Here is a 26,162-nt window from a genome sequence, read left to right as displayed (position 1 = left end):
ATAAAATTCCATCTCGCCTATTGCGATAATCTTTTCAAGCGTCTTTCATTAAGTTGATGATTAATGGACTAATAACATTCAAAAGAGTTCGCATATTACTCGAAATTCTTCTAAATGATACAAGGACACGAAACGGAACTAATTAGTTTGAATCGCCCAAATTCAAGGATTGGAAAAGTTGGGAAAGAATAGCCTAGATTGCGATTATCCTTGGTATTCGCGGAGATACCGATCAAGAAAAAGCGAATAATACGTCAATAATAAAATCTTGATGAACAACGAGTGATTAAAAGGGGACATTTGCATTCATGCAAACGTCATTCATACACGTCTAGCTAGGAGCATTTGATTCATTCTGATCATGACATCCTAATCATTTGGCATAAATAGGTCCATGAAACGAATTCAACAGGTCATGTTCCCCAAAGAATGGTAACAGATCGAAGACGAAGAACCTTAAACCCCTAAGCAGTAGGGTAACAGGTTGAATTGCAGATCTCATCTCCCTGAGCAATAGTGGAGCGGATCGAAGACGAAGAACCTTAAACCCCTAAGCAGTAGGGTAACAGGTTGAATTGCAGATCTCATCTCCTAGCGGTGGGAAACAGATCGAAGACAAAGGGCATTAACCCCTAGCGGTAGGGTAACAGGCTAAATTCTACAGATCTTAACCCCTAGCGGTAGGGAAACAGATCGAAGATGATGGGCTTTAACCCCCAAGTAGTAGGGTAACAAGCTAAATTCTGAGCTTTAACCCCTAAGCGGTAGGGTAACAAGTTAAATTCTGAGCCTTAACTCCCTAAGCCGTAGGGTAATAGGTTGAAAATTACAGATCTTGCCTCCCGAAGTTGCGATGGAGCGGATCGAGACAACGAATCTCGCTTTTACAAGTAGCGATGAAGCGATTCAAGCCACCAAGCCTTAACCCCTTAAGCAGTAGGGTAATAGGCTGAAAATTACAGATCTTGCCTCCCTGAAGTTGCAGTGGAGCAGATCAGAGATGACGAATCTCACTTTCCTGAAGTTGCAGTGAAATAGATTCAAGCCACCAAGCCTTAACCCCTTAAGCAGAAGGGTAATAGGCTGAAAATTACAGATCTTGCCTCTCCGGAGTTGCGGTGGAGCAGATTGAATTAGCGAATCTTATCTCTCGAAGTTGCGATGAAGCGATTAAAGCTATAAATCCTATACCTCTGAAGTTGCGGTGAGGTCGATCAAATCGCCATCACAAATCTTATCTCTCGAAGTTGCGATAGAAGCGATTAAAGCCATTACCATCTCCCGAAATTACATTGGAGCAAACCATAGAATTATTTCCAATACCCTAAAGATGCGATGGGATGGGCGAGGCTATTAGAAGAAAAGAAGCACCAAGAAGCCAAGATCCAGTTAGACTAGGCAAAATTGGCTATTTTAAGGTCTTTGCTCCATTCTCATTACGAGAATGAGCAAAGAGGGCATTGTAATAGCCAATTTTGGCCTAAAAAGAACCCAAACCAAATAAACAAAAAATAGTCCAATACATGGCCCAAAATTAAAACAAAACCTAGCCCAACTACCCAAATTGTTTCAGCAACCCTAGCCTTTTTTCTTCACCGCTCACCCCACGCATGCCAACCACCGCGCATGCCACCTCGGTCACCACACTCCTCGAGCGTTGCCTCTTCCACGCGTCGCATAGCACTTGCAATGAAAGCAAATACAAAGACAAAAGGAAGCACGAATGATGGGGAAAAGATAAATAAAAGAGCAAAAACAAAATAAAGAATAAAAGAAATGTTTTGGAGATCGGCTTTAAAAAAAAAAAAAAGGCCAAAATCTCATTTTTGGAGTAGAGAGATTATCTTGAAAAAGGGAACACGAACTTTAGCAAACAAAATCACAATAGCAAAAACACGAAGGTTGATTTTATTGCTAGTCTTGTTCTATGTTCTGATTTCATTTATTTTTTTGTATCATTTGTTTTTTTATTTTTATTTTTATACGAAAATAGACAAAGGAAAGAGGAGGGGAGAAGAACACTTTGAATGGGGAGATTAATAAAGAAGAACAAACTTTCAAAAAATGAGATTTTTTGGTTTTCAGTTCTGGTTCTCTTCTGCTATTTCGTTCCTTTTTTTCATTTCACGAAATATTAATAAAAGAAAGAAAAAGACTTACTTCCGATTCACGGTACGAGTACGTTTCGGTGTCCTCTCGCCGATCTGGAGGCCGTCGAACCCCGGGGTTTCGACCATTGGCCGTGGTAGGAGCAAGGAATTGGAAGTTCCTCTTTTTTGCTTTGCGGTGGCCATGGAGGGAGGGAGAGCAAGGGACCCTCTGTTTCCTTCTTGAAACAATAGAAACTGAAATAAAAAAGGAGAAAACGAATGGCTAAAAGGGGTCACAGAAACGGCAGCATTTTTAAAAGGCTAAAATGGGATATTTTCAGTCATGGTCCCTCCTCTTTTCCTGTGCTATCTGATTTAATCCCTTTTGCATTTTCTTTTAAATTTCGCCCATTTACTTCATTTCATTTTCGCTTTAATCCTTGGCCTATGAAGTCAAAATGCATCGCATTGGATTCGGGATATTGTCTCATTTAGTCCTCACAATTTCGAGCGTTCGATTTAGACTTAGGTAGCTTTCTGTTACTTATAATGTATACTGTTTCTTTTACTCTTTTATTTGGTATTGCTTTTCTATTTCGATTCGTTTTACCACGTTTTATTAAGTGCTTCATTTGCTATTTACCTAGAGGTTATAATGTATTTTGTTTTAAAATTTATGTGTCATTTGTATATCTCCTTCTTTTTAAAAACAAAAATTCTTTTATGGGCGTTTATTCTAAGTTTTCTTTTACCCATCAATTCTTATAACATATACACATGTAGTTTATTTCATTTTACTCTTCATTAGAATTGTTTATTCCAAGTTTTATATGTCGATTACTTTAAATATAAATATTATCTATGTTATGTTCTCTTTTGTAATTTGTTTGCTTATTTTATATTTCGTTAATTTGCATGGCTATTTTGGTAAAAAAATTATATTATTTTATCTTATGTTGAAAACATTATTAAGTAACACATTATATATCATATTTTACTTTAAAAAGTACCATTTTATATCTTAGAATCGTCTTTTGTATTATTTATTTAAAATTTATTCCATTAGTTTAAATTGTTTTCATATGCCTTTCCAAATTCTATTTATTTATTTTAAAAAAACATTCTATTTATTATTCATTATAGATTTTATTACTCATGCTATATGCTATGCTTTTATGCACATTATTTGTTCCAAAATTATACATATTATCTTTTCTTAAATTGCTTTATCGTTATTGATTTTTTTCTTTTTAAAAAAAATTAGTATTTTACTTTATTTTGTTTCAACTTGCCTATTAGCTTTTAAATCGTCTTGTTTATTTTATTTTATTCAATTTGACTTGCTTTATACTATTTTTTTTAGGTAATTAAATATATTTTGTTCCTTAATTGCTAATGTTAGTATGTGAATGATGTATGTGAGCCATTATCGTCATTGCATGTATCATAAATTGTTCACTTGCATCTTTACCTTATTGTTGTATATTTACGTGATGTTAGTCATGTATTATCGCCCATGTTTATTATTATATTGTATTTCATATCATCGCTTTACAAATTAAACCTCAATGTATTTATTCAATAAATCACCTTATTTTAACCTAAATAAATAACACATGTTGCTTGAATATTGCATTCGCTACTATTCAAAAGCAAAATTTTCAAATAAGGTAATGTCATGCATTTTGAAATATCGAGAATTGTGCCTAACTTACGGGTTTCGATTTTCTCGTTGTTTCTAAATAGCAAAATATCCTTTTCAAGTTTTAAAACACATGAAATTCTCATTCAAAGTAGGGACAACTTTGTGCTCGAAATTCATGGTATTGTGTCCTAACTTACGGGATGTGATATTCTGATATCTCGAGACAAGGAAATCTCTAAACAATCGATTCAAGCTAACTCAAGCATTTTTAAAATCTATGTCAATAAAAAGGATTGTATTTTAAAATCTATTCCTGATTTTCAACTTTCGACATTAAGACATTAATTAATCAATTCGGTACCAATTTTTGGGCGTGTCGAGGGTGCTAATCCTTCCTCACACGTAACCGACTCCCGAACCCATTCTCTCAAGTTTCGTAGACCAAAGGCTGTTTTAGTAAACTAAAATTGATTTATTAAAACAAAGGTGATCCGATCACACCTAATAAAGATCGTTGGCGACTCCCGTTTTAATTTTCACTTTCAAAACAAAGTCAATCCCCTTTTTTTTAAAAAAAAAAATGGTTTCGACAGTGTCAATCATGGGGTGGACGAACTGCCTTTACCATTGGTGGTGGAACATGAAGGTTCTGAAATACCCTCCTTTTGGCAAGTTGTAATGCTGGGGTATGTAAGTGGAGTGGTGCTAGGATTGAGCATGAGTTACATTGTATTTACAACTGGAAGACCATGGTGGTTTGTTAGAAAGATAGAGAGAGACTGGCAATACAACTTCAAGAAATGGGTACAAAGAAACAGAGTGAGAAGAAATTAGCTCTGCATCCAACATCTTGCTTAGGTGAGTTTCTTTTCTAACAAGTATTTAATGAGTTTCGTATTTCTTAATCTAATATTTAATTTAAAACATGCTTTTTTTTTTCTGGTTTTGTAATTTGTGATAGTGGCATTTGAATTCGGAATTGAATTGGATGGAAAGATTCAGCTTGATCAGTTCTTTAAGAGCGATTAGAATAAATAAGTGGGGGTATTGTTAATTTGTCAGATGATATGAATGTCTTAGTGTTAATCATAATTTCTAAATTTGTATTTGTGAGTATTGTTTAAATTATATTTGAATACCGCATAAACTTAAAACTGTTAAGCAAATATTACCGTAACTGCTAAATTCTTGTTGTCATGAAAGAGTTTAAATATTATTATTATTTAATTAATATTCAAATAATAGATTTGTTAGATTTAATGAAACAATTGATTCGTTAGTTCTTCAACTTCCGAGATAACTCGAGTTAAAAAAATAACCTTATCCAAAGTTCAACCTTAATGGAATGCCAATCCTTATACAGATCAACTTTATATCGAAATCGATGGATAACAGAAGTATTTATTTCACGGCTTTATCATTAATATAAATTATTTGAAATATAATATATTTGTAATATTTTGAATATATTACATTTATAAATTTGACAGAAAAAATTTAAAATTTAAATAGTATTAAAAACCATTTTACATGAGATGATGATGCGTTTAATTAAAATACATTTCATTTTATTAATATTTTAATAAAACTATAAATATATATTAAACAAAATAATTTAATGTTGTAAAAAACATAATATTATTTTATTTTCATGTAAAATTTCTAGAAACACTAAATTTAAATAGTATTAGATGATTGTTTGTACTAATAACACCTTTTTTATAATATAATATATATAAAAAAAAGATTTGTATATCCTAAAAATTCAAATATAGAAAATTAATTAATTTGATCCATATTACAGATACTTTTCAAATATATTAGAAAATTTACTTGCATTAATGTAAATAATTTAACGCTGAAAATTATTAATATTTTCACAATCTATTAAATTTGTACACCTCAATTTTAAATTATTTCCTTATTACGAATATTATATTCATAATAACCTATTTTATAGGAATATAAAATATTTACATAATTTATATAATAAATTAAGATTTATATAATCTAGAGTATCTTAAATACAAAGCAAAAATACAAAGATTACTAGATCTTGGAACCCTTCCCTTCATGATGATACATGGTGAAATCAGAAAATGTTTTGAGGGTCAAAAGTGATTTATAAATTTTTGAGTGGTCTTATCTTGTAATTTCACAAAACCTGAAAGTTTAAAAGGTGGTTTCACCATTTTTGAGGGCCAAGTTCGTTGCCTGCCCCTAGCTATACCCGTGATGATAATTCTAATAAAAAAGATGACACTACTCTTGATGATCGAGTAATCGAATTTTACCGGTATCGCCAGTAGAAAAGGCCATTAAATGAGCAATGTTCTCTCAATTAGCTGAGTTGACGGACATGGATCCCAGCGAGCCGTTGGCCTCATCTGACGTTTGAAGGATGGAGGAAAGCGGCGCGGTGATGGAAATCATCTGCAACAAGAATGTAAACAATGAACTTGTAAATTGTTACGAAGATAGAAGTGATATTACACTCAAAGTAAATGGTACGCATATGGATAGATGTGCATGTTTACTAGGAAACTAAATGTCGATTTCATATGCTTATGGTCTATGTTACTTGGATTTAAGCGTGTGTCTAACACAATATATGGTTATGTTGAGAGATTCTATTCCCACACTCGCATTCAAATACGCATAACGCCGAGCCAGAAAACCAAGAAAATCAAAAAATACTCGGAAACATATGTTCGGTTCAATTTTGATTTTGATTTTACTGAAATTGGTTTGATTTCAGTTCAGATAAACTTTTTTTTTTTTTTGTTTAGTTCGGTTTCCAATTCATGAGTTTGAAAACTCATATTATTTGAACCGAACCGAACCAAATTATATTTTTTAATTAATGTTAAAGTTTCATATTATAAAAATAGATATTGTATTTCTAAATGAGTGAAAAAAAAATTTAAAATATTTTTACAGAATATAATTTTTACATAAAGTTTGAAAAATACAAAGAACCGAACTGATTTGAACCGATAGAGTTCGGTTCAGTTACCTATGATATTCAATTCGATTTGGGTTCAGCTTTTAAAAGACGAAATACTACGCATTAACATCACTTTTTTTCCCTTGAAACCAAATCGGACCTTTATCACCCTTAGATATGCATCGGATACAGAGTATTTCAAAAAAGTTATCGTAACTTATGGACTTACCTCATTTGTGGTGGGATGCGAAAGAACAAGTTGATAAGCATGCAAGTAATAGCCGCAGTCTCCTGGTACAGGGTTCGTAGGCCTCTGGTACCCTCTGTCATGACAATTTTAAATACTCTGCAGTTCAGTAACTCATTTCCAGGCTTGCACTCCTAGACCTAAAATAATATCAATATCATATACAGATATATGTTCAACACGAATAATTATATTTGGAAGATCCTAAGAAGATTATATCCTAAAACCCATGTCCAAAGTTGTAACAGCGGTCAATTAAACAGTGCCAAACAAGAACATACGAGCTTAGAGATTATGAATAACTATTTTTACTAACAAGTTATGTCGCAACGCACTTAAGGGGGTACAAACCTTAACCGTTGCTCATAACTAAGAGTACTAACTGAGGTTTGTTCGACTATGGTTAATAAACAAAGTACCTCATCAACCTATTTTTCTCAGGCTCTGGTAATTGTATACGGTATTGGTATGTATCCGACAAGGATATGTTTAATTTTTTTTTTATGGTTTTCTCATGTATTTACAAGTGTAGAAGATCACATCTCTTACTTATACCCGAATATGTGACACAGGTCAATTAAACAATGCCACAGATACTAATAAGTTATGTCACATCGTGCCTAATGGGTACAAACCCTCAACCATCTCTCATAACTTGGTTACAAATTGAGATTTGAATCAGACAAAACAATGGTATCTACAAGTTAGATATCAAACTTTTAAGGTAAATCTAAATCACAATAAAAGTTTATACAGAAGAGAAGATGCTATTATCATCGTATTAATCATACAAGATCAGGAAGGAAATGCAAGCAAATGTAGTCATACCCATCTTGTGCAAAACTTTCATCAACAAGCTCAGGGTCAAAACACCTTGGTTGGCCCCCAGCAATATACAGTGGATCACCTGATAAGTTGGCAAAAACATATCACTTGAACAACAACAACAATAGCCTTTATACAACACGCCATTATATGTTATTTAAACTCAGATGTGAGTATCGTATAGTATTTGTCCAAGACAGGTTTTTTCCACGTATTTGGAGGGTATCCATAACCATGTCCCAAAATGTGTGGACATGGATGCTTAAATAAAAATGAACAGTCAGAGAAATGTAGATGTCATTTGTGGCACATTTTCGTTTAGAAATGGCCGCATTAAGTTAAAAAAAAAGAACTCAAGGATTTCATTCACTATTGAATTTATATAAACAAAGTAATGCTTCAGTTCTTACCCAACAAGGGATGTCCTATGAAAGAAAGATGAATCCGTATTTGGTGAGGCCGTCCGGACTCAATCTCAACCTGTCAAACACGTAACTTAAAACATTAGTAAAAGCAAATTAAAACAAAAATCTATCTAAGCTTCTTTGTAACCACCTAAATAGTCATGGTCACACATACCTGAACCAATGTACAGTTTTGTTTTTCATCTCTCTCAAGAACTTCAACTTTGCTCAAAGCAGGCTTCCCTAATTAAGTAAAAAAAAAGTGACAAATTACAAGCCAATAACAGAACAGATAGTACTTAAGCACATCATGAAAAAGCAACTCGATCCTATGTTGCTCTGATTCTTCATCTTTTTTAAAACACCCATGTCCAACATTCATATCCGACACATGAATATCCAGATATGACCTTCAAGTATAATCTTAATACATGAAAAAACTAAAGAAATTTCTGACCATACCATTGATAGACAAATACTCGTATCCAACACTCACACTCGAGCCCAAGTAACACAGACTAAATCTTACAACTCAGTGTCTCAAACTTCATGAAAAGCCAGTACTGGTCCTTTAAATCCATGTTTTAGAAACTACATTGAACTTCAAAGATGATATCTGTTGAACAGATGATGTTAGATATAAACACACCTGAGGGTGAAGCAACATATAGTCCTCTGGCCACTCCGGGATATCGCACAATTCCAATAGGCTGATCGATGATAACCTGTGATGCAAAAACAATATTCAATTGACAAAGTCTTTATGCCATGAAAATTTTCAACTGAGATGCAAGGTCAGTGGATGCAGATGACCGAATTCACCAATATTATGAGTTTATAAGGATAAAACACAAATAGAACTAAGAAGCCATAGTCATTCTTATGAGCAAAAGTATGCTGTAAGATTACCTTGTCATCAACAAGTATGCCAGTCACAAGTGCTCGGTATATCTTTGATATTTTCCTAGTACCACTTCGTTCAGCTTTCCTATTACTGTACATGTAAGAACAGTTCCAGCAGAAATTACATATGGTTAAAATTTGGAAAGAGGTTTATAAATCTATGTTATTCGAACTTTTAATTTTGCTTGATATATCCATGCCCAAAACCCATGTATGACACATTTGGACATAAATATGGAGATATAACCTTCCAAGGACCTTCCAAAATACATGAAAAATTTAGAAAAATTTGAACATGATGGACACATACTCGTATCCAACACTTACACATTAGTCTGAGTAATACAATTATAAATATAAAAGGAAAGCTCAAAAATGACATGATTCAATCTGTACTGTGGATTTAACAAATTATTCCATCTTCATTACTCAAGCTAGTTATATCACATAGCTTAATCAGTAAACTACACATGCCATTGCACTTCAATATTCCTTTTTTCAATGGTCTAACTTTAACCAAGTTGCTCCACCTCATCATTTTCGTTAAACTACCTGTGTCTGCCACTCATCTTTGACAAATGGATATATGACTTCAAAGACCCTCCAAATACATGAAAATCCTAGAAAAATCTGATCATACCTTTTTCGGGTACATGCTCGTATCTAACACTCACATCCGAGTCCTAGTAAAATGATTGAGAACTAAATACACTGCTTTGCCTATAGTTGCTCTTTTTAACTAAAAAACATCAGTAACTTCCCGAGCCACTTAGGGCTCTACTCATATTGCCGCTGTTCTTCCAAATCCAATGCCTTTTACTTTCTTCCAAGCTATTGCAGTTTTCTTTGGGAATTTTGACAACATCAAACTATGTACATTTAACTTCTTTTTTTCTTACTCCATCATATAGTGAAATACCTTCATTATCATCTTAGAATTATAAATTCCCATTGAATTTAGACTTGAAACTTATTTTCAGATACTTGGGGATTACAGAATCTTTCAACATAGGTACTGTAACTTGCAACAAAAACCACTAACTGAGACATGAAGCTTAATTTCTGATAATCAGGTCTGAAAGAAACTTACGTAAAAATTTATTATTTACTTAAGAAGAGCTACTAGTAATAAAAATAGCTATTTTTCACTTGAAAAGCCTTTATTGCTTTGACTTATTTTTCTTAAAAGATCCATGTTCGAAACTTATGTCCAATAGATTATCTGACATGGGGAATGGGGATACATGATCCTCCTAGAACCTTTCAAATATATTAAAAAAACTTAGAAAAAGCTAAACATACCCATATTAGACACATGCATGTATCTAACACTCTAACCGCTGTCCAAGTAACACAATCAAAACTGTAAGTGGAAACTAGTATAATACCAATTGGTTTCCTTTACTACCTGGTAGCTCCGACACGAGATGTTCCATCAGCAAAATATGCTGCTAAGCGAGTTTTAGCAACTTTTGTCTTTGCACAAAGTAATATTCCTAGAAGCCAACCAGCAAGAGATTAACCCACAAAAAAATGACAACAACAATAATAATCAGACTTCGTGTTGGTCAATAACTTATTAGAAAATTAAGGGAAAGGAAAATAGCACATAAACAGGCAAGCAACAACATGTAGCAAGGACAATAAACTTCTAACAGCTTTGTTACCCTGACTTTATATTTTCTTTAAGTACCATGCCTGACACTCATATCTGACACATTGGGATATGGGTACTGATATAGGATCTTCTAATTATATGGAAAAACTAAAAAGAAAAACTTGAACATACCCATGACGGACACACCAGTATCCGACACACATCAGAGTCCAAATAACAGAGGTTAACTGGTTATCTATGGAAGAAACAATAAAATAGTAGTTACTTAAACAGCAACAAACTATTGCAAGATTTTTTAGTCAACTCAAGATAGAGTATGCAGATGCAAAAGAAATACAACATTAGCTTTTTATTTCTTCATTTATTGCTTCCTAGCTTTTGTTTTACATCTTACTCTTGAGCAATAACATGAAGAATTATAATGCCTTGGTCATGTTGTCAGCATCGAGTAAGCAGCAATAAGTATGCAATGTAATGTATCCCTTCCTAGGCGATCTACGAGTAAGCAGTAACGTGAAGAAATATAATGTCTTGGTCATGCTGTCTACATTGAGTAAGCAAAAATAAGCATGCAAACCTTGATGTACCCCTGGCTAGGTGATGCATGAGTAAGCAATAACATGAAGAAATATAATGCATTTGTCGTGTTATCTACATCAAGTAAGAAGTAATGAGTATAGGAAACTGACGAACCCCTTCCTAGGCGATGCACAAGTAAGCAATGACATAAAGAAATATAATGCTTTGGTCATGTTGTCCACATCAAGTAGGCAATAATGGGTATGCGAACCTGATGTACCCCTTCCTAGGCGATGAACAGGAACAGGATGTGTTTCTTGACTGTTTAGTGTAGAGTTCTGCTTCTTTACACTCCAACAAAGCTGTGTCAAAACAGTTCGTTGCTGGAAAAGGCCTCCAGGCAAAACTTGAAGACCAGAAGGCTTGTTTAAAGCAACCTAAACATAAACATTTCAATTTACATCAAACATCAAACTCTAGTTCCAAATGTGACATTAGAATTTGGTAGTAATAATTTGTTAACAAGAAAATTTAATCAAACTCCAGAGTACTTAATGTAGAAAATGAAGAGATTGAGCAATATAGATTACAATTATGTCACTTTGACTCTTAATTTTTTTCTTAAAAGTATGATGTGTATGTTGCAGAATGGACTGGGAAAATGAAAATGTCTTGACTCTCCAAAGATATGGAACAACAACCTGAACATGTGCCTGTCCGAGCATCATAGATTAAAGATGGTACAGTCATAAACAAAAATATATGCATACAAATTCATGAGTTCATCTTATTTTTTGTTTATTATTTTCTTCCTATATTACCCCGAACGCTTCATTTACTCTAAAATAGCATGTAGGACTAGGCATACTTGGATATGGATACAACATATGAAAAAGGTCCTCCAAATTTATGCAAAAACTTAATAAAAATTAAGTGTACCTGTCTTACACACATACTCGTATGACAATGACACCACAAGTCCTGAGCCCTGATAATCTTAATATTTCATAGCAATTTAAACATTTTGAAGTTTCGGGTAATGATTTTATTAAACGGAAATTAAAGTTCATATCTTCCCCTACTTGTTCCTGGATAATAAAAGTTGAACTAATCATGATTAAATATTAATTAAAAAAATACTCCAATATTCAAATTTTATTCTATTTTTACCAAACATAATTAAAAAATTAATTTACCATGTCATCATCCTCGTATAAAACTTCAAGCAAGTGAGGAACATCAGGTTCTTTCCACGGAAGCCTATGGTAAACTAAAACTGAATCACCACTGAAAAAAGAAAAAGAAAAAATGAATTAAAATATTAACATAAATTGGAAAATAATGATTAGAACAAATTTTAAAAATAAAAAAACCTGAGAATCGTATTTGGATCTTTAACGACTCTTCCATCAACTGATATCTGGAAAAAAAAGGCAAAAAAAATTGAATTTTTTTTATTTTTTGTTTTTTATTAATTACTTAATTCTTTTTATCAGAAACCTACCTGTCCATTTTGAATTCGCTGCAACCAACTGTTCAATAGTTAATAATTTGGAAAAGAGAATTAACAAATAAAATTTTGAAATTTTGATATAATTTAAAAAGAATTTTAAAAAATTACCCTTGTATAGGAGCTGAATTTTTGTACTTCCTTGAGTAAAAATCTATTAAAGTAAGCTCTATAAAATCAAAACAGAGAGAGAGAGAGAGAGAGAGATGAAAAATATTCAGTTCAAAAATTAAAACATAATTTAAAGGAAAAAGGAGGAGAACAAATGAATTTAGTGACCGGAATCGGAATGTGGAACGACGTCGCTATAGAATAAGCCCTCGTTGAGTTCAGGCCAAGGTATCCCGAAGACCAGAGACTGAGTTCGCAAATGGTTCGACATATTTTGAAGCTTCAATGGCCGATTTTACCTCCGAAAGTGTGACCCGAATTGAATTTGGGTAAATTAGATAACACTCACAGATGATAGGATTGAATTTACATGGGCCGGGTAGTGGCCCCCAAATAAATTAATTTAGGTTTTAATTAATGCGTGAAATTTTTTAAGTTTTTTATTTCATTTTTTTAAAATAATTATTTCATGGTTACGTATAAAAAACTATAACAGTATAAATTTCTTTTACTGAAAATATATAAAAATAATATAGTTAAATGAGAGGTATTTATGGACCGGGTCTGGTTTAGGTTAGGTTTATACAAGATATTTAGATCACTTTTTAAGTCTAGATTCGGTCTAAACAATGGGTTTACTTTTTGTCCAAACTCGAGTCCGATTTAAGAAAAATAAACTTGAGCTTAACTTGATCGGCCCATATTTGATTTTTAAGTTAATTTTATTTAATTTAAAAAAAACTATAATACACTAAATGCACTAAAAAATTAAAACAAAAGTTTTTAACGTATTAAAAAGTGTTTATATTAAAAAACACTACCATAAATATAATAAATATTTTATTATATTATAAAAATAAAAATAAAAATAATAAATGTTTTATTGTATTAAATATAAATTTTAAAATTTTATATTTTGGGTTAGGTTATTTAGTTGGATACTTTTTAGGTATTGAACAACGTGTTTAATTGTTATTAGATTAGTAATTTAATATAAATATAAATATATATAATTATTATTTAACATATATAATTAATATAATATTATTTTATAGCATAATATTTGGGTTAAATTTGGTAGGGCTCAGTCAAATAGCTTGCCCAATACTCGGTCCATATAGAAAACAAGCCTTAAATATTATCCAAGTCTATTTTTTGAGTGGACCTTTGAGCTTAAACGAGTGACGTGACCCATAAGTAGGTTTAGTCGAATTCTTATATTCTTAATATATTTAGATTTTAGTTCCTTTATTTTTATTTTTTTAAATAGTTACTTTGCCTTATTTTCTTTTATTGTTTTTCTTACGACGAAATAACACTATTCTTTTTCCAACCATCAGATGAAGGTTTTGCCTTGTTACCAGGTGCAAATTTAAGGGGGCTGGCAGGGGCTCAGCCCCCTAAAATGGAAAATTTTTTTTTGGCCCTTCAATTTTTTAATTTAGTAAATATAAAATTGCACTTTGACCTCCTTAAAAATGATAAAATTTTGATTTAATCCTTTAAAAAATTTTATTTTTACTATAATAAAAATTATAATTTAATTTCTGCCCCTTAAAAAAAATTTCAAGCTTTGCCCCTGCTTGTTACTTAAGAGTTGTTTCTAGTCTCTTTAGGTTTTACCTTTCATTTATGGGTTTCAATACACTAAAGCTTTATTCTTCAAGTTTTATGGATATTATTACTTTTTGTTGGGATCTCATCGAATAAAGCTTGAGGGAGGTTACGAGTCTATGCATGAGAACCTATTCTAGTGGTCGAAGGCTAAGTGGCTACCTTGACATTCCTCCTCAGTTGAAATTTTGGCTTACTCCACAATGACTTTGGTGCATTTTCTACAAACTTTTGCCGCAAGGTCACCTCTATTTGTAGTTGTTAGAATATTATTATGGGATATTATATTTTAAGAATATCTAAATATATTATATATTATCATATATTTTTTAAGTGTATACTTAATAATATATTATATATCTTTCTTATTTCTACATGACTACTGCAATATAAATACAAAAAATTTATAGGGATTATCCTATTATTGTCAGTAGGCATGCGTGCCAGTGGCTTGGTGCAACCTCCACTACCCTCTTTCTTCCTAGTGGTTCTCCCTCTTCCTCTACTTGTGGCGGGGGCGACAAAAAATTATAACTAGGGTTTGGGAATTGAAGCTTTTTTCGGTCTTTGAGCCATTATTATGTTAGTGTAGTATTTTTTTAGCTTAATGGCTTTATTTCTCAGTTGTATCTTTACTTATTCTTAATGCATAATAGCAATGAAGTTAAATATCTTTTTTTTTAACACAAACTAAATACATTTTAGTTGTTTTATTATATTTGATAAACAAATAATAATTTTCGAAGTTAAATACTTTTTGGGTAAATTACTCCCAAGGTTATTCGATTATTAGTAAGTTTACATTTTGGACACTCAATTTAAAAAAAAATTACAAAATGATCATTGAACTATTAAAAAATTTTTATTTAAATCAATAGATTATTAAGTTTTTTTTTTCTTTTAGAGCTTATCTAGCAAGCTTCAAGTGACCACTTTGTAGAACATAGATCCAAGTGACCATTTTGGTCACTTAATTCAACAATTGATATGGTGAATCAATACCCCTCAACAAGTAGATGAACATAGATCCAAGTTGATTTGACGATTAGTGTCGGAGATTAGAAAAGAAAGTTGTTTAGATATTGGTTCACAGATTCGTGACATTCAAAATTGTTTCATGAATAAAAAATTGAAATGTAAAATAGAAGATAAAGGAAAGTTTTGACTACTGAATGCGGTACGAGCAAATAAGGCCATACATCAATAAATTTAATAACTCAATGACCTAAATGGAAATTTTTGAATAGTTCAGTAACTGCTTTTTAAAGTTGAACGGCTAAAATATAAACTTACTAATAATTTAGTGACCAAGTGTGGAATTTACCCTTAATTTGGTGACCTAGTGTGCAATTTACCCTTAATTAAATTCTCTAATGCATAAAAAACTAAGAAATGGGGCATTCCGAGAATTGAACTCGGGACCTCTCGCACCCTAAGCGAGAATCATACCACTAGACCAAATGCCCTTATTGCAATGCATTTCGAAGATTAATTTAAATTTTCTCATATTACAAAAACCATCTAAAACCCTTACAAAATGAATCCTTGTTCGATTCACACATTTCAGTCCCCCTGCAAAATCCGATAGAAATATGGCGAGAACTGCTCTCTTCCACTTGCTTCGATCCCAATCCAAGCAACTCATTTCCAGAAACATCCATTCAGGTTCTCTTTTTCTTTATTTAGGAACCCCCCTTCTGTTTTGTTATTCATTCGTTTTAGATTAAGTTTAAACATCTGATTTAGACTAAAACCTCAATACTATGTTTGTTAATCCTATTTCTGATCTCATTCTTTGAAATTTAGGGCATTTCCTTTGATCTGGAAATTGGGTTTTATTAACAAAAACTCATACATGTAAGCGAAAAAAGATTTAGTTTTTATGTTGTTGGAATTTGCCAATTTTTATTCTGGGCTTTTGAAAATTTTAGAATTAAAGATACTCAAAGTCTTATTTGGTTTAGTTATAGGAAGTGGTTCAGTTTGTAAAGTGCTATATCTACTCGAATTGGTGTTGCAGTAAGACTGAAATCGTTTACAGCATCAAGTGTTTGCGTTATTTTCTGTGTTAAAGTTATTACATATTTTAATAAATTTTGACATGTTAGTTATTTACATTATTTAGATTTTGACACATTTGTATATCCTTATTATCTAGTCTTGGTTTAGCTGGTGTTTTATAGTTCTATTATTATGTGAAACCAAATCACTGCTTGCAAGTTCAGTTGTTATAGCTTCATGGCTCAAGACCGAGCAGAAGGGTGATGGCTTCGAGTTATTGTATGATAGAGTTCTTGAAAAAGACCAATAAACTTAGCAGATCTTTGAGTCAGGCCATTTCATGTCAAGTTTTAGTTATTTTTCTCGTGTTGTATATAAAATTACCAGGTTTAATCTTAGAGTAAGGTTTAGCTAGTGTTTTCTAGCTATAGTATGTGAAACCAAACTGTTTACTTGCAAGTATCAATAGCGTCATTGCTCAAGGTCAGGCAGTGAGGGTGTTATTGTATGATAAACTGCAAGAAATGTTGCAAATCTTTGAATCCTACATGAAGATTCCCCTTTGATGACCAAGATAGCTTATACCATCTAGTGTTTGTGTTATTTTTCTGTCATAATCTCGTGCATGTTATATATTTATAGTAATTAGTGTTCTATAGAGTTTGTCTCATTTGTGTATCCATGTTTTTGCATTACTTGTTCATGTCATTTTTAGTTGTTTCTCTCGTGTCATATCTAAAGTTGCCAGGTGTAATCTTGTGTACGTTTAGCCGGTGGTTTCTAGCTTTGGCATGTAAAACCAAACCATTTGTCTGCTCTTGTATGGTCTATGAAAAACAAGAAATGTCACACATCATTGAATCATTCATGAAAATCTTTCTCCAACTTGATGCTTGCAAATGTTTGCTTGTAATTGGCATCAATTTGCTACTACTTATGCTTTGCTTATAGTTCTCTTTCGTGAAATTAGATGTATGTGACTAGTGTTTTATCGTCACTATGGCATTTGATCTACCTGTCCAACCACATTCAGAATTTGTTTCTTAGAATCATTCCCCACTTCTTGGCAGTTAAATCACCCCATTTTTTCTGGATATCAGAAAATATCAGGGATTTGATGATTCTTGAATTCTTTAATATGCTTTGTCCTTTGTTCCACAAGCTGTAATGAAGCAAACTTCAAAACGTATAGGACTCTTAACTACGTAATACAACTCAGGAAGGCTGCCATGGATTAAGTTGAAAATTGTAACCAAAAACTTAGTTTTTTATTGCAGGAAAGGTTTGCATGATTTCTGCGTCATTTGATTGTGAATAATATGTTATGGTCAACAATTCCATGAACCCATGTTAAGACACAATTCTTGAAATCTTGTTTCAGTCATGCTTCTTGTTAGCATTCTATGATTTGGATGTTATTTCTGCTATAATTATAGTATATAAGCGACAATATCATGTTCTCTTGCTTATTCTTCTCTCTGTTGCTTTAGGTTATCGTTTTAGGTTTGCAACACTGTCTGGCACCCAATATGCGAAGCCGAACCTCAACTATGCAACGAGCATTTTCAGTGTCCAAAAAAGATGGGCTTCTCAAGCTAAGACAACTGAGGATGGCGACAAAATCAGCATCGGTCCTCGTAAAAGCAAAGAAGACGACGAAGATGAGAAGGATGCCGGGGTTGTTTACTACGGTCCGATTTCTTCTACAATCAAGAAAGTAAAGATGCTTTCACTTTCGACCTGCTGCCTCTCGGTATCGTTAGGCCCTGTCATTACATTCATGACTTCTCCTGATATGAATGTGATTGTGAAAGGTGCGGTAGCATCCTCTGTGATATTCTTTAGTGCTACAACAACTGCCGCACTTCACTGGTTCGTGAGCCCTTACATCCACAAAATCCGGTGGCAGCCTGGTTCAGACAGCTTCGAGGTGGAGATGATGTCTTGGTTAGCAACATATATTCCACGAACCATTAAGTTTGCAGACATCCGTCCAGCCGAGACCAACAGGCCATTCGTGACATTTAAGGCCAATGGGAACTTCTACTTTGTAGATGCTGAGCATTGCCATAACAAGGCTTTGTTGGCAAGACTCACACCCCAGAAAGCAACTCATGAGTCAGCTCTTAAGAACTTATGATTTGATCATTTGAAAGGTCGGGTATCGGGTCTCGAGAGCTCATGAAAGTTTCATTGTTAAGACGAATGGTCTATAGGGTAGGATTATGATAAGTGCTTGAATAATAAGCCTGTTGATTACAGAGAAACACAGACTTTCATGGATTTTAAATGGAATTTCATTTTACTGCTGCTTTGCCAGTTTTGATGTAGTGAAAATTTTTGTTTGCTTGGAACTTATTATAAATGATTAAATGACATGTTTTGTTACTGATTAATCCTATTTTAATATTTGACACCATACATATTAAGTAAGGCGGAGATAACCAAAGTATCTTCCCCCTCATAGTATTGCATTTAATATTTGTTGATGTATATTGAAGGTTTAATACTTAACTTTTCTAATATAGTGAGAACTTTAATTTTTTATTATTTTTCGATTATTTTTTCTTGTTTTACTTCCATTTCGTTTATTATGTTTGTATTTTGATCATTTTTGTTAAAATATATTTTATTTATTCACATATTCGTCCATTATAATGAAATTCTTACTTTAACCCTCTATTTTCTTAAATAGAAATGATGGCGTGGCTAAAATGATGAGCAAATATGTTTAATTCCAGACACTTCCTTAATCCTTAAAAATATTGTTACCATGAATCAGAATTTTAATATTTTTGATGTGCAGGATTTATAAATGACAAGCACAGAGCATACTATATTGCAATTCATTGTTAACTCATTCACTGAACTTCTGATAAGAAGAAGATCTAGAGAAACAGAGAATTTAGAAAGCCATGGATAGTAAAATATACTGATATTTTTATTAAGGGAAAACTCGATGATCTTACAAGCCATGCTCTAGCTGAAGGAGAATATGAGCTGGACGATTTCAACAGTACATAAAGAACAATAAACAATAATAAACAGTAAACACCAGCACACTCTATTATTTATGATACAAGAAAAAATAAAGATCCTTATAAAAAGTTATTTCAGCTGTTGAAATTTAAATGGGGAAGTTGAACACTATCTATAGAATATTCACTGTGATCAGTCATTTCATCTATTTCATCCTTATCTTCTTCATCATGAATTTCCAACTTTGAAAGATTGATTTGACTACAATGCCACGGGTAGTCTTGGGACCATTTTGATGGGTCTGGAATAGCTTCATAATACTCATGAATGGCTTTTAAGATTCCTTTGTGATAAGGTTTATGTTGTGTTGGCCATGTGCCCCATGGTGCTGTAATGTCTGGGGGAGGCCATATCTCAAATGGAATAATTTTATTGAGCTGACAGAGGAATTTTTATAACCCTCTGTGTTGGATACTAGAATTTCGAATGTTATCAATGACAACCTTGTGAACCCATGAAGTAGGAAAAGATCCAAGTTGGGTTGATCTTCCTCATTGTATAAAAACTTAATTTTCAATATAAGAAGCAAAACAAGTAATAAACGAAGTTCTTATACTCCACGACATGATTAAAATGTGATAAATGTCTCATTAATTTTATAATAATTTTGTATATTTTTACTGTAACTTATACGACATATGTCATACCCCAATCATATTAATATAATCTAAAATATTAAAAGCAGAAAAGAGAAAAATTTCCTACATATGTATTCAGCTTAAATAACTCATGAACTTAATTAAAATTCTTTATTTTTAAGATAAATTATTATTTTAACTAATACCGAAATTGAGCTTTGGAATTTTCCATTCACTATACAAACAAACCTAATCAAACTGACTTAAACAGATCATTTTATTTATTATCACAAAATATCAAACTCAGCCTAAACTCGAACTTCTACTTAGATCCGACTCCGAAGCCGAATGATAGAAACCATCCTTAACCGAACCAATTTAAATACTAATTTTGAATCTTAGATTAAACCGCCATAAAAGAAACTCAAAACGGGTTCCAAAACTGAGTCTAAACTCAAGCTTCTTTCTACTTGGACTCGACTCAATTACACCCTTAATTGAGGTAAATTTTCTTCATATATAATCAATAACAGAGTATTCTAATACGGTAAAAAGGATCATGGAGATAATACAAATGAAAAACAATTTAGAATGATATAAAATATTGATTAAACCATTCAAGAAGAATCCAGGAAATGACCTACAAAGTTTTGCGAATGTAATAATGGAAAATAAGAGCACATAAAAGACATCATTTAAGCCTCACCACCGTCTATCAAGAACCCAGTTCTGTGAACAAGATCCTCCAGAAGACGGTGACAACTCAAAACGATAACAATCAAAACATGTAACTATAGTTCGGATTAAGGACACAACTAAAGTTCTATTGTAGTCACTATAATAGAGGTTTTTTGAATCACCCAAAATTTGTTCGGTTCACTTCTTCTTGGCAGCGGACTTGGTTACCTTGGCTCCAGTTGGATCCTTCTTCTCCACATTCTTGATGACACCAACAGCAACTGTCTGCCTCATGTCTCTCACAGCGAAACGACCGAGTGGGGGATACTCGGAAAAGGTTTCCACAACCATGGGCTTGGTGGGAACCATCTTAATCAATCCAGCATCGCCGTTCTTCAAGAACTTGGGCTCCTTTTCAAGCTCCTTACCGGATCGCCTATCGATTTTGGTCAAGATTTCTGAAAACTTGACAGCAATGTGGGAGGTGTGGCAATCAAGGACAGGAGCATATCCGTTTCCAATCTGGCCAGGATGGTTCATGATGATGACTTGGGAGGTGAAGTTGGCTGCCTCCTTTGCTGGATCATCTTTTGAGTTAGAAGCAACGAATCCTCGCTTGAGATCCTTGACAGCAACGTTCTTAACATTGAAACCGACATTGTCACCAGGAAGAGCCTCGGAAAGAGCCTCATGGTGCATTTCCACAGATTTAACTTCAGTGGTTAATCCTGAGGGACCAAAAGTAACAACCATACCTGGCTTGAGGATACCAGTTTCAACACGACCCACTGGGACAGTTCCAATACCACCAATCTTGTAGACATCCTGAAGTGGGAGGCGAAGGGGCTTGTCAGAGGGTCGCTTGGGCTCATTGATCTGGTCAAGAGCCTCGAGCAGAGTTGGACCCTTGTACCAATCAAGGTTGGTCGATCTCTCAATCATGTTGTCACCCTCAAAACCAGAGATAGGGACGAATGGAATCTTCTCAGGGTTGTAACCAACCTTCTTCAAGTATGAAGAAACCTCCTTCACGATTTCATCGTACCTTGCCTTTGAGTATTTGGGAGTTGTGGCATCCATCTGTATAGAACAGAACAATTAGCAAAAAAAACAAACCAAATAATAAAACTCTGTATTAATTAAGAAGAAGAAATTCTACCTTGTTGCAACAACAAATCATTTGCTTCACGCCAAGAGTAAAGGCAAGCAAAGCATGTTCACGTGTCTGCCCATCCTTTGAAATACCGGCCTCGAAACCTCCAGTGGTGGAGTCAATGATAAGGACAGCACAGTCAGCCTGAGAGGTACCGGTGATCATGTTTTTGATAAAGTCACGATGTCCGGGAGCATCAATGACAGTGCAATAGTATTTGGTGGTCTCAAACTTCCACAAGGCAATATCAATGGTAATACCACGCTCACGTTCTGCTTTCAACTTGTCAAGCACCCAAGCATACTTGAATGACCTCTTGTTCATCTCAGCAGCTTCCTTCTCAAACCTTTCGATCACACGCTTGTCAATACCACCAAGCTTGTAGATCAAGTGACCAGTGGTGGTCGACTTTCCAGAGTCGACATGTCCGATAACAACAATGTTGATGTGAACCTTCTCCTTACCCATTATGCACTGTTAGCTAGGATCTGCACTAACATTATTAAACAAAATGAAACAGAAACAAAGAACAGATTAAACCGGAATCTTAATATTTACTTTAGCCTCGTCAACATGGGGGAATTACAACTGAACGAAAGACTCAAATTCTAATATCAATGCTAATATGCAATTCCATGTAATAGCAAAGCCATGCGATTTATCTTTCAAACAAACATTTTAATTTTTAATTACTTCAATTCTTGTTTGGAATATTGAAAAAAAAAAAATAGAAGATGCAATATTCAAACGATATCTATACCAAAAGAAATACAACGATTTTACTTTCATATAGAACAATTATAATAGATTCCAAGATTCACTTTTGACAATTAGTAATTTTATGCAAAAAAAACAAAAAACAAAAAGATTAAAAACAAAAACTCTAAATAGTCTACTAATTTTATATAATTATATCAAACCGAACAAACAATACAATGATTCCAGTCTCGCAGTTTAACGTACATGCACACAAAAAAAGGAATGATTTGATTAATGGCTGAACTAATAGAAATTATTTTATCTCAACAAAATCTAATAACAAATTTACTTTATAAAATATTCATATAAAAAATTCATATAAAACAAAAACTCAATACAACGAACTTAAAAGAAAAAGAAAAATCTCATAAAATTATTAAATAAATCTTCGACTGTTATCATTACAATGAATCTAGCAAAATATAACAGATTCAAATCACAAACGAATTGAAGCAAAAAAAAAAAAGGAACCATCATAATTCAAAAAATAAACATCATATAGATCTTCGAAATTAAAATAAAAATGCAAATAAAATCCTAAAACATCAAATTAAAAAAAAAAGAAGGAAACAGTAACCACGAACAAAACGAAAGAATCAAAATCCAGGAAACACAAACAAATGGATTAAATCATAAAAAATAAACATCATATAGATCTTCGAAATTAAAATAAAAATGCAAATAAAATCCTAAAACATCATATTATAAAAAAAAAAGGAAGAGGAAACAGTAACAACGAGTCAACGAACAAAACGAAAGATTCAAAATCTAGGAAACACAAACAAATGATTTATATCATAATTCAAAAAATAAACATCATATAGATCTTCGAAACTAACATAAAAATGCAAATAAGATCCTAAAACATCAAATTATAAAAAAAAAAAAAGAGGAAACAGTAACAACGAAAAAAACGAAAGATTCAAAATCCAGGAAATACACAACAAATGAATTAATAGATAAAAAAAAAGAACTGAAGACGATTTCAGTAAACTTAAGATCTAAGAATCGAACCTTAGAGGAAACAGATAGAGAGAGAGAGAGAGAGAGACTTGAAGCTAAAACCCCAGCGGCTGATAAGGGTTTTTGCATTAGCCTGTCGTTTCAGTTTTATAAGCCACTAAGTTTCGAACATCTTTTGTTTCCCTAAAATACCCTCATTTAAGATCCATTTTGACAGTTATGTCCTTCAGTTTTTCACTGCATGGGGCATGACGTGAAAATTGATAGCAAAATGTTTTTGTATGGGCGCCAATAAATTTTTTGTTGAATATAATTTAGTTATGGAAATAGATAAATAATTTTTAAGTAAAGATAAATAAATTTATTGAATATTTTAAAATATTATAATGTTTACTCGATCTATTATAATATTCTATATTTAATGAAGATTGCACGAACATAAATTCTTATACGAGTTAATACGGGTTTTTTAGTTGAAGGTTTTCAAAGTCCTTTTAACCACCTATTGATATGTTTTAGACTTAAATTTTAAAATTTTATATTACTTAAAAGTTTATTTAATATATTAATTATTTATTTCATTTAATTAGATATTCAATTATATAAAATTTGTAAAACTAAATATTTAATTAGTTTTAAGAGTGTTTAATTTTTGTTTATTGGTTAAATAAAGTTTCATAATTAAATTGTTAGTGTATATTTATATTACTTTCTTAAGAGTTTATATTTATTTTAAATTTTATCATTTAAATACTTATATAAATTTGGCTAGTCCAATTATGTCGACACAATATTTCTAAAATTAAAATTTGAGTACAATCATATATGGAATTTTTTTGCGAATTACAAGAGAAGAGTAAAGCCTTAACAATAATGTAACTAACACGATTTGAACTCAAACCACATCTAGGACGATAAATAACATGACAATCAGGTTAGCACACAAGGATCAATCATTGAACTTTTAATCTAGAGTTCATTAAGGATTTCCTAAGATAAATTATTTATCTTTTGATTTAATTCCTTTAATTTAATTCTATTCTTTTGAATTGTTTTTAGCCCTTTCCCCTATAAATTAAAAAATAATAATAATTTTTTTTTCTCTTACCTACACTCTCCCGGTTAGATGCGCAAGCCAAAAGTAAACTTTTTGGGCCAAATTACAATCAATGGCCATAAAACTTTATTCTCTTATCAATTTGATCCTCTTTCAATTCTTTTTTCTTTAATTTGTAATTCCAACTTCTTGAATTCTTGTGTGCTAGATGTTGGGTTTCCGCATCAAAGCGGAGCTTGCTTCTAAGGTGAAATCTAAGACATCTTGTAACGCCCCCAACCCGTATCCGCTGCCAGAATAGGGTTTCGGAGCATTACTACCACTTGCAAATCACTAAAAAAAAAATTCACTTAAATACTTATCAATTCAATGCATCAATAAATATATTACCATTCAATCAATGGCTTGGCACTTGCCTAAGCATCAACAACAACACTTGTTAGTGTACTTACACATATTTCATATAAATTCTTATTTTCTCAATATGTCATATTTGAATTTAATACTGCCTTAACTTACATATTTTCCTTATATTAACATATAAAAGATAATCTCATATGTACATGTCATGATACATTTCATTCTCTTACCGTTTCTTTAATAACATATATCATTCATTTCATTATATCAACATTTCATGCACCATCATATCCTTATATCTTAGGTATATTTATTTCGGTAATGGTTCGTATTAAACTTAACATAATTTAAATTCCATGTACCTATACTTATTTCATTTATCTATCTTATAAATTATTTCATACAACTATTTTGTACATTTATTTCCATATGACCAATTCCTGTAAACATTTCATATTACCATTTTGTATAACCAATTCATTTAACCATTTGTTATATTACCTGAATATTAGTTGTTCAACAGATATCTTGGCGTTTCTCTTCCACGATCTTATTTATCTTCGACATGATGCCATAGTGTCTTTCAACTATGGTCTTACTCATTTTCTGTCATGTTGTCATGGTATCATTCAACCATGGTCTTATTCATTTCCAATCACGTTGCCATGGTATCTTTCAACCATGGTCTTACACATTTCATGTCACGTTGCCATGGTATCTTTCAACCATGGTCTTACACATTTCATATCAGGTTGCCATGGTATCTTTCAACCATGGTCTTACACATTTTCTATTAGAGAGCACACTCCCGCGAACCTCATTCTTACAATATCCCCTGCAACGACAATTACTCTAATGAGCTTGGATCTGAATTACCAGTCCAGGCTAAATTCAGATCCTAATTCAGATTACCCGTCCGGGCTAAATCCATTTTACACATATTCTTCGGGAGGGCTATATCAAGATAGGATCACCCGTCCGGGCTAGATCCTTTTTACCATCAATTCCTTTTCAGAGATCCATCGAATTTTCCTTCCATTCAACAGGGATTTATTTTCAAGTTATATCGAGTATTTACCAATATTTCATCAATTATCATAAATTGAATATTCAAATCATATTTTCATTACATAACCACATA

At 32.5% G+C, this 26,162-nt stretch overlaps 3 protein-coding genes and 1 non-coding gene across 6 annotated transcripts; 1 reads left to right on the top strand and 3 right to left on the bottom strand.

Annotated features, from left to right (window-relative positions):
* Positions 1–5,641: 5,641 nt before the first annotated feature.
* On the bottom strand, positions 5,642–13,204 carry LOC108484126 (RNA pseudouridine synthase 5). 2 transcript variants are annotated; one of them, XM_017787796.2, is made up of 14 exons: positions 12,988–13,204; positions 12,820–12,877; positions 12,703–12,730; positions 12,572–12,618; positions 12,395–12,485; positions 11,470–11,635; positions 10,470–10,557; positions 9,068–9,152; positions 8,808–8,883; positions 8,334–8,401; positions 8,165–8,234; positions 7,758–7,836; positions 6,912–7,005; positions 5,642–6,168 (listed from the first exon to the last, which is right to left on the bottom strand). In XM_017787796.2, the coding sequence occupies exons 1-14, from the start codon at positions 13,088–13,090 to the stop codon at positions 6,073–6,075; spliced, it is 1,149 nt and encodes a 382-aa protein (XP_017643285.1). In that variant the 5' UTR covers positions 13,091–13,204; the 3' UTR covers positions 5,642–6,072. The 2 variants fall into 2 exon arrangements, 1 of the variants encoding a protein (XP_017643285.1); XR_008284377.1 differs by having other exon boundaries at positions 6,115–6,168; positions 6,912–7,069.
* Positions 13,205–15,827: 2,623 nt separating this feature from the next.
* TRNAP-AGG (transfer RNA proline (anticodon AGG)) lies at positions 15,828–15,899 on the bottom strand. Its single transcript has one exon. It is a non-coding gene; the product is annotated as a tRNA-Pro (tRNA).
* Positions 15,900–15,953: 54 nt separating this feature from the next.
* LOC108484222 (uncharacterized) lies at positions 15,954–18,771 on the top strand. The gene is made up of 2 exons (XM_017787931.2): positions 15,954–16,098; positions 17,925–18,771. Exons 1-2 carry the CDS (start codon positions 16,026–16,028, stop codon positions 18,572–18,574), a joined length of 723 nt encoding a protein of 240 aa, XP_017643420.1. The 5' UTR covers positions 15,954–16,025; the 3' UTR covers positions 18,575–18,771.
* A 1,865-nt stretch (positions 18,772–20,636) lies between these two features.
* Positions 20,637–23,807, bottom strand: LOC108486401 (elongation factor 1-alpha-like). Of its 2 annotated transcripts, none has more exons than XM_017790448.2 (3): positions 23,656–23,807; positions 21,889–22,370; positions 20,637–21,809 (listed from the first exon to the last, which is right to left on the bottom strand). In XM_017790448.2, the coding sequence occupies exons 2-3, from the start codon at positions 22,348–22,350 to the stop codon at positions 20,928–20,930; spliced, it is 1,344 nt and encodes a 447-aa protein (XP_017645937.1). In that variant the 5' UTR covers positions 22,351–22,370; positions 23,656–23,807; the 3' UTR covers positions 20,637–20,927. The 2 variants fall into 2 exon arrangements, with proteins under 2 accessions (XP_017645937.1, XP_052885728.1); XM_053029768.1 differs by having other exon boundaries at positions 21,889–22,375; positions 23,656–23,749.
* Positions 23,808–26,162: the final 2,355 nt, after the last annotated feature.

The sequence above is a fragment of the Gossypium arboreum genome, chromosome 6 (assembly GCF_025698485.1).
Source record: "Gossypium arboreum isolate Shixiya-1 chromosome 6, ASM2569848v2, whole genome shotgun sequence".
Taxonomy (NCBI): Eukaryota; Viridiplantae; Streptophyta; class Magnoliopsida; order Malvales; family Malvaceae; genus Gossypium; species Gossypium arboreum.
This window is presented reverse-complemented; position numbering and strand designations above follow the sequence as displayed.

Excerpts from the sequence above, each read along its gene's own strand:
- LOC108484126 (XM_017787796.2), bottom strand. The coding sequence starts at position 13,090 with ATGTCGAACCATTTGCGAACTCAGTCTCTGGTCTTCGGGATACCTTGG. Across the intron at positions 12,878-12,987 it reads CGTTCCACATTCCGATTCCG|AGCTTACTTTAATAGATTTT; the intron begins GTCACTAAATTC and ends TTGATTTTATAG. Across the intron at positions 8,402-8,807 it reads ATATGTTGCTTCACCCTCAG|GGAAGCCTGCTTTGAGCAAA; the intron begins GTGTGTTTATAT and ends TTACTTAATTAG.
- LOC108484222 (XM_017787931.2), top strand. The coding sequence starts at position 16,026 with ATGGCGAGAACTGCTCTCTTCCACTTGCTTCGATCCCAATCCAAGCAA. Across the intron at positions 16,099-17,924 it reads TTCCAGAAACATCCATTCAG|GTTATCGTTTTAGGTTTGCA; the intron begins GTTCTCTTTTTC and ends CTGTTGCTTTAG.
- LOC108486401 (XM_017790448.2), bottom strand. The coding sequence starts at position 22,350 with ATGGGTAAGGAGAAGGTTCACATCAACATTGTTGTTATCGGACATGTC. Across the intron at positions 21,810-21,888 it reads TGATTTGTTGTTGCAACAAG|ATGGATGCCACAACTCCCAA; the intron begins GTAGAATTTCTT and ends TGTTCTATACAG.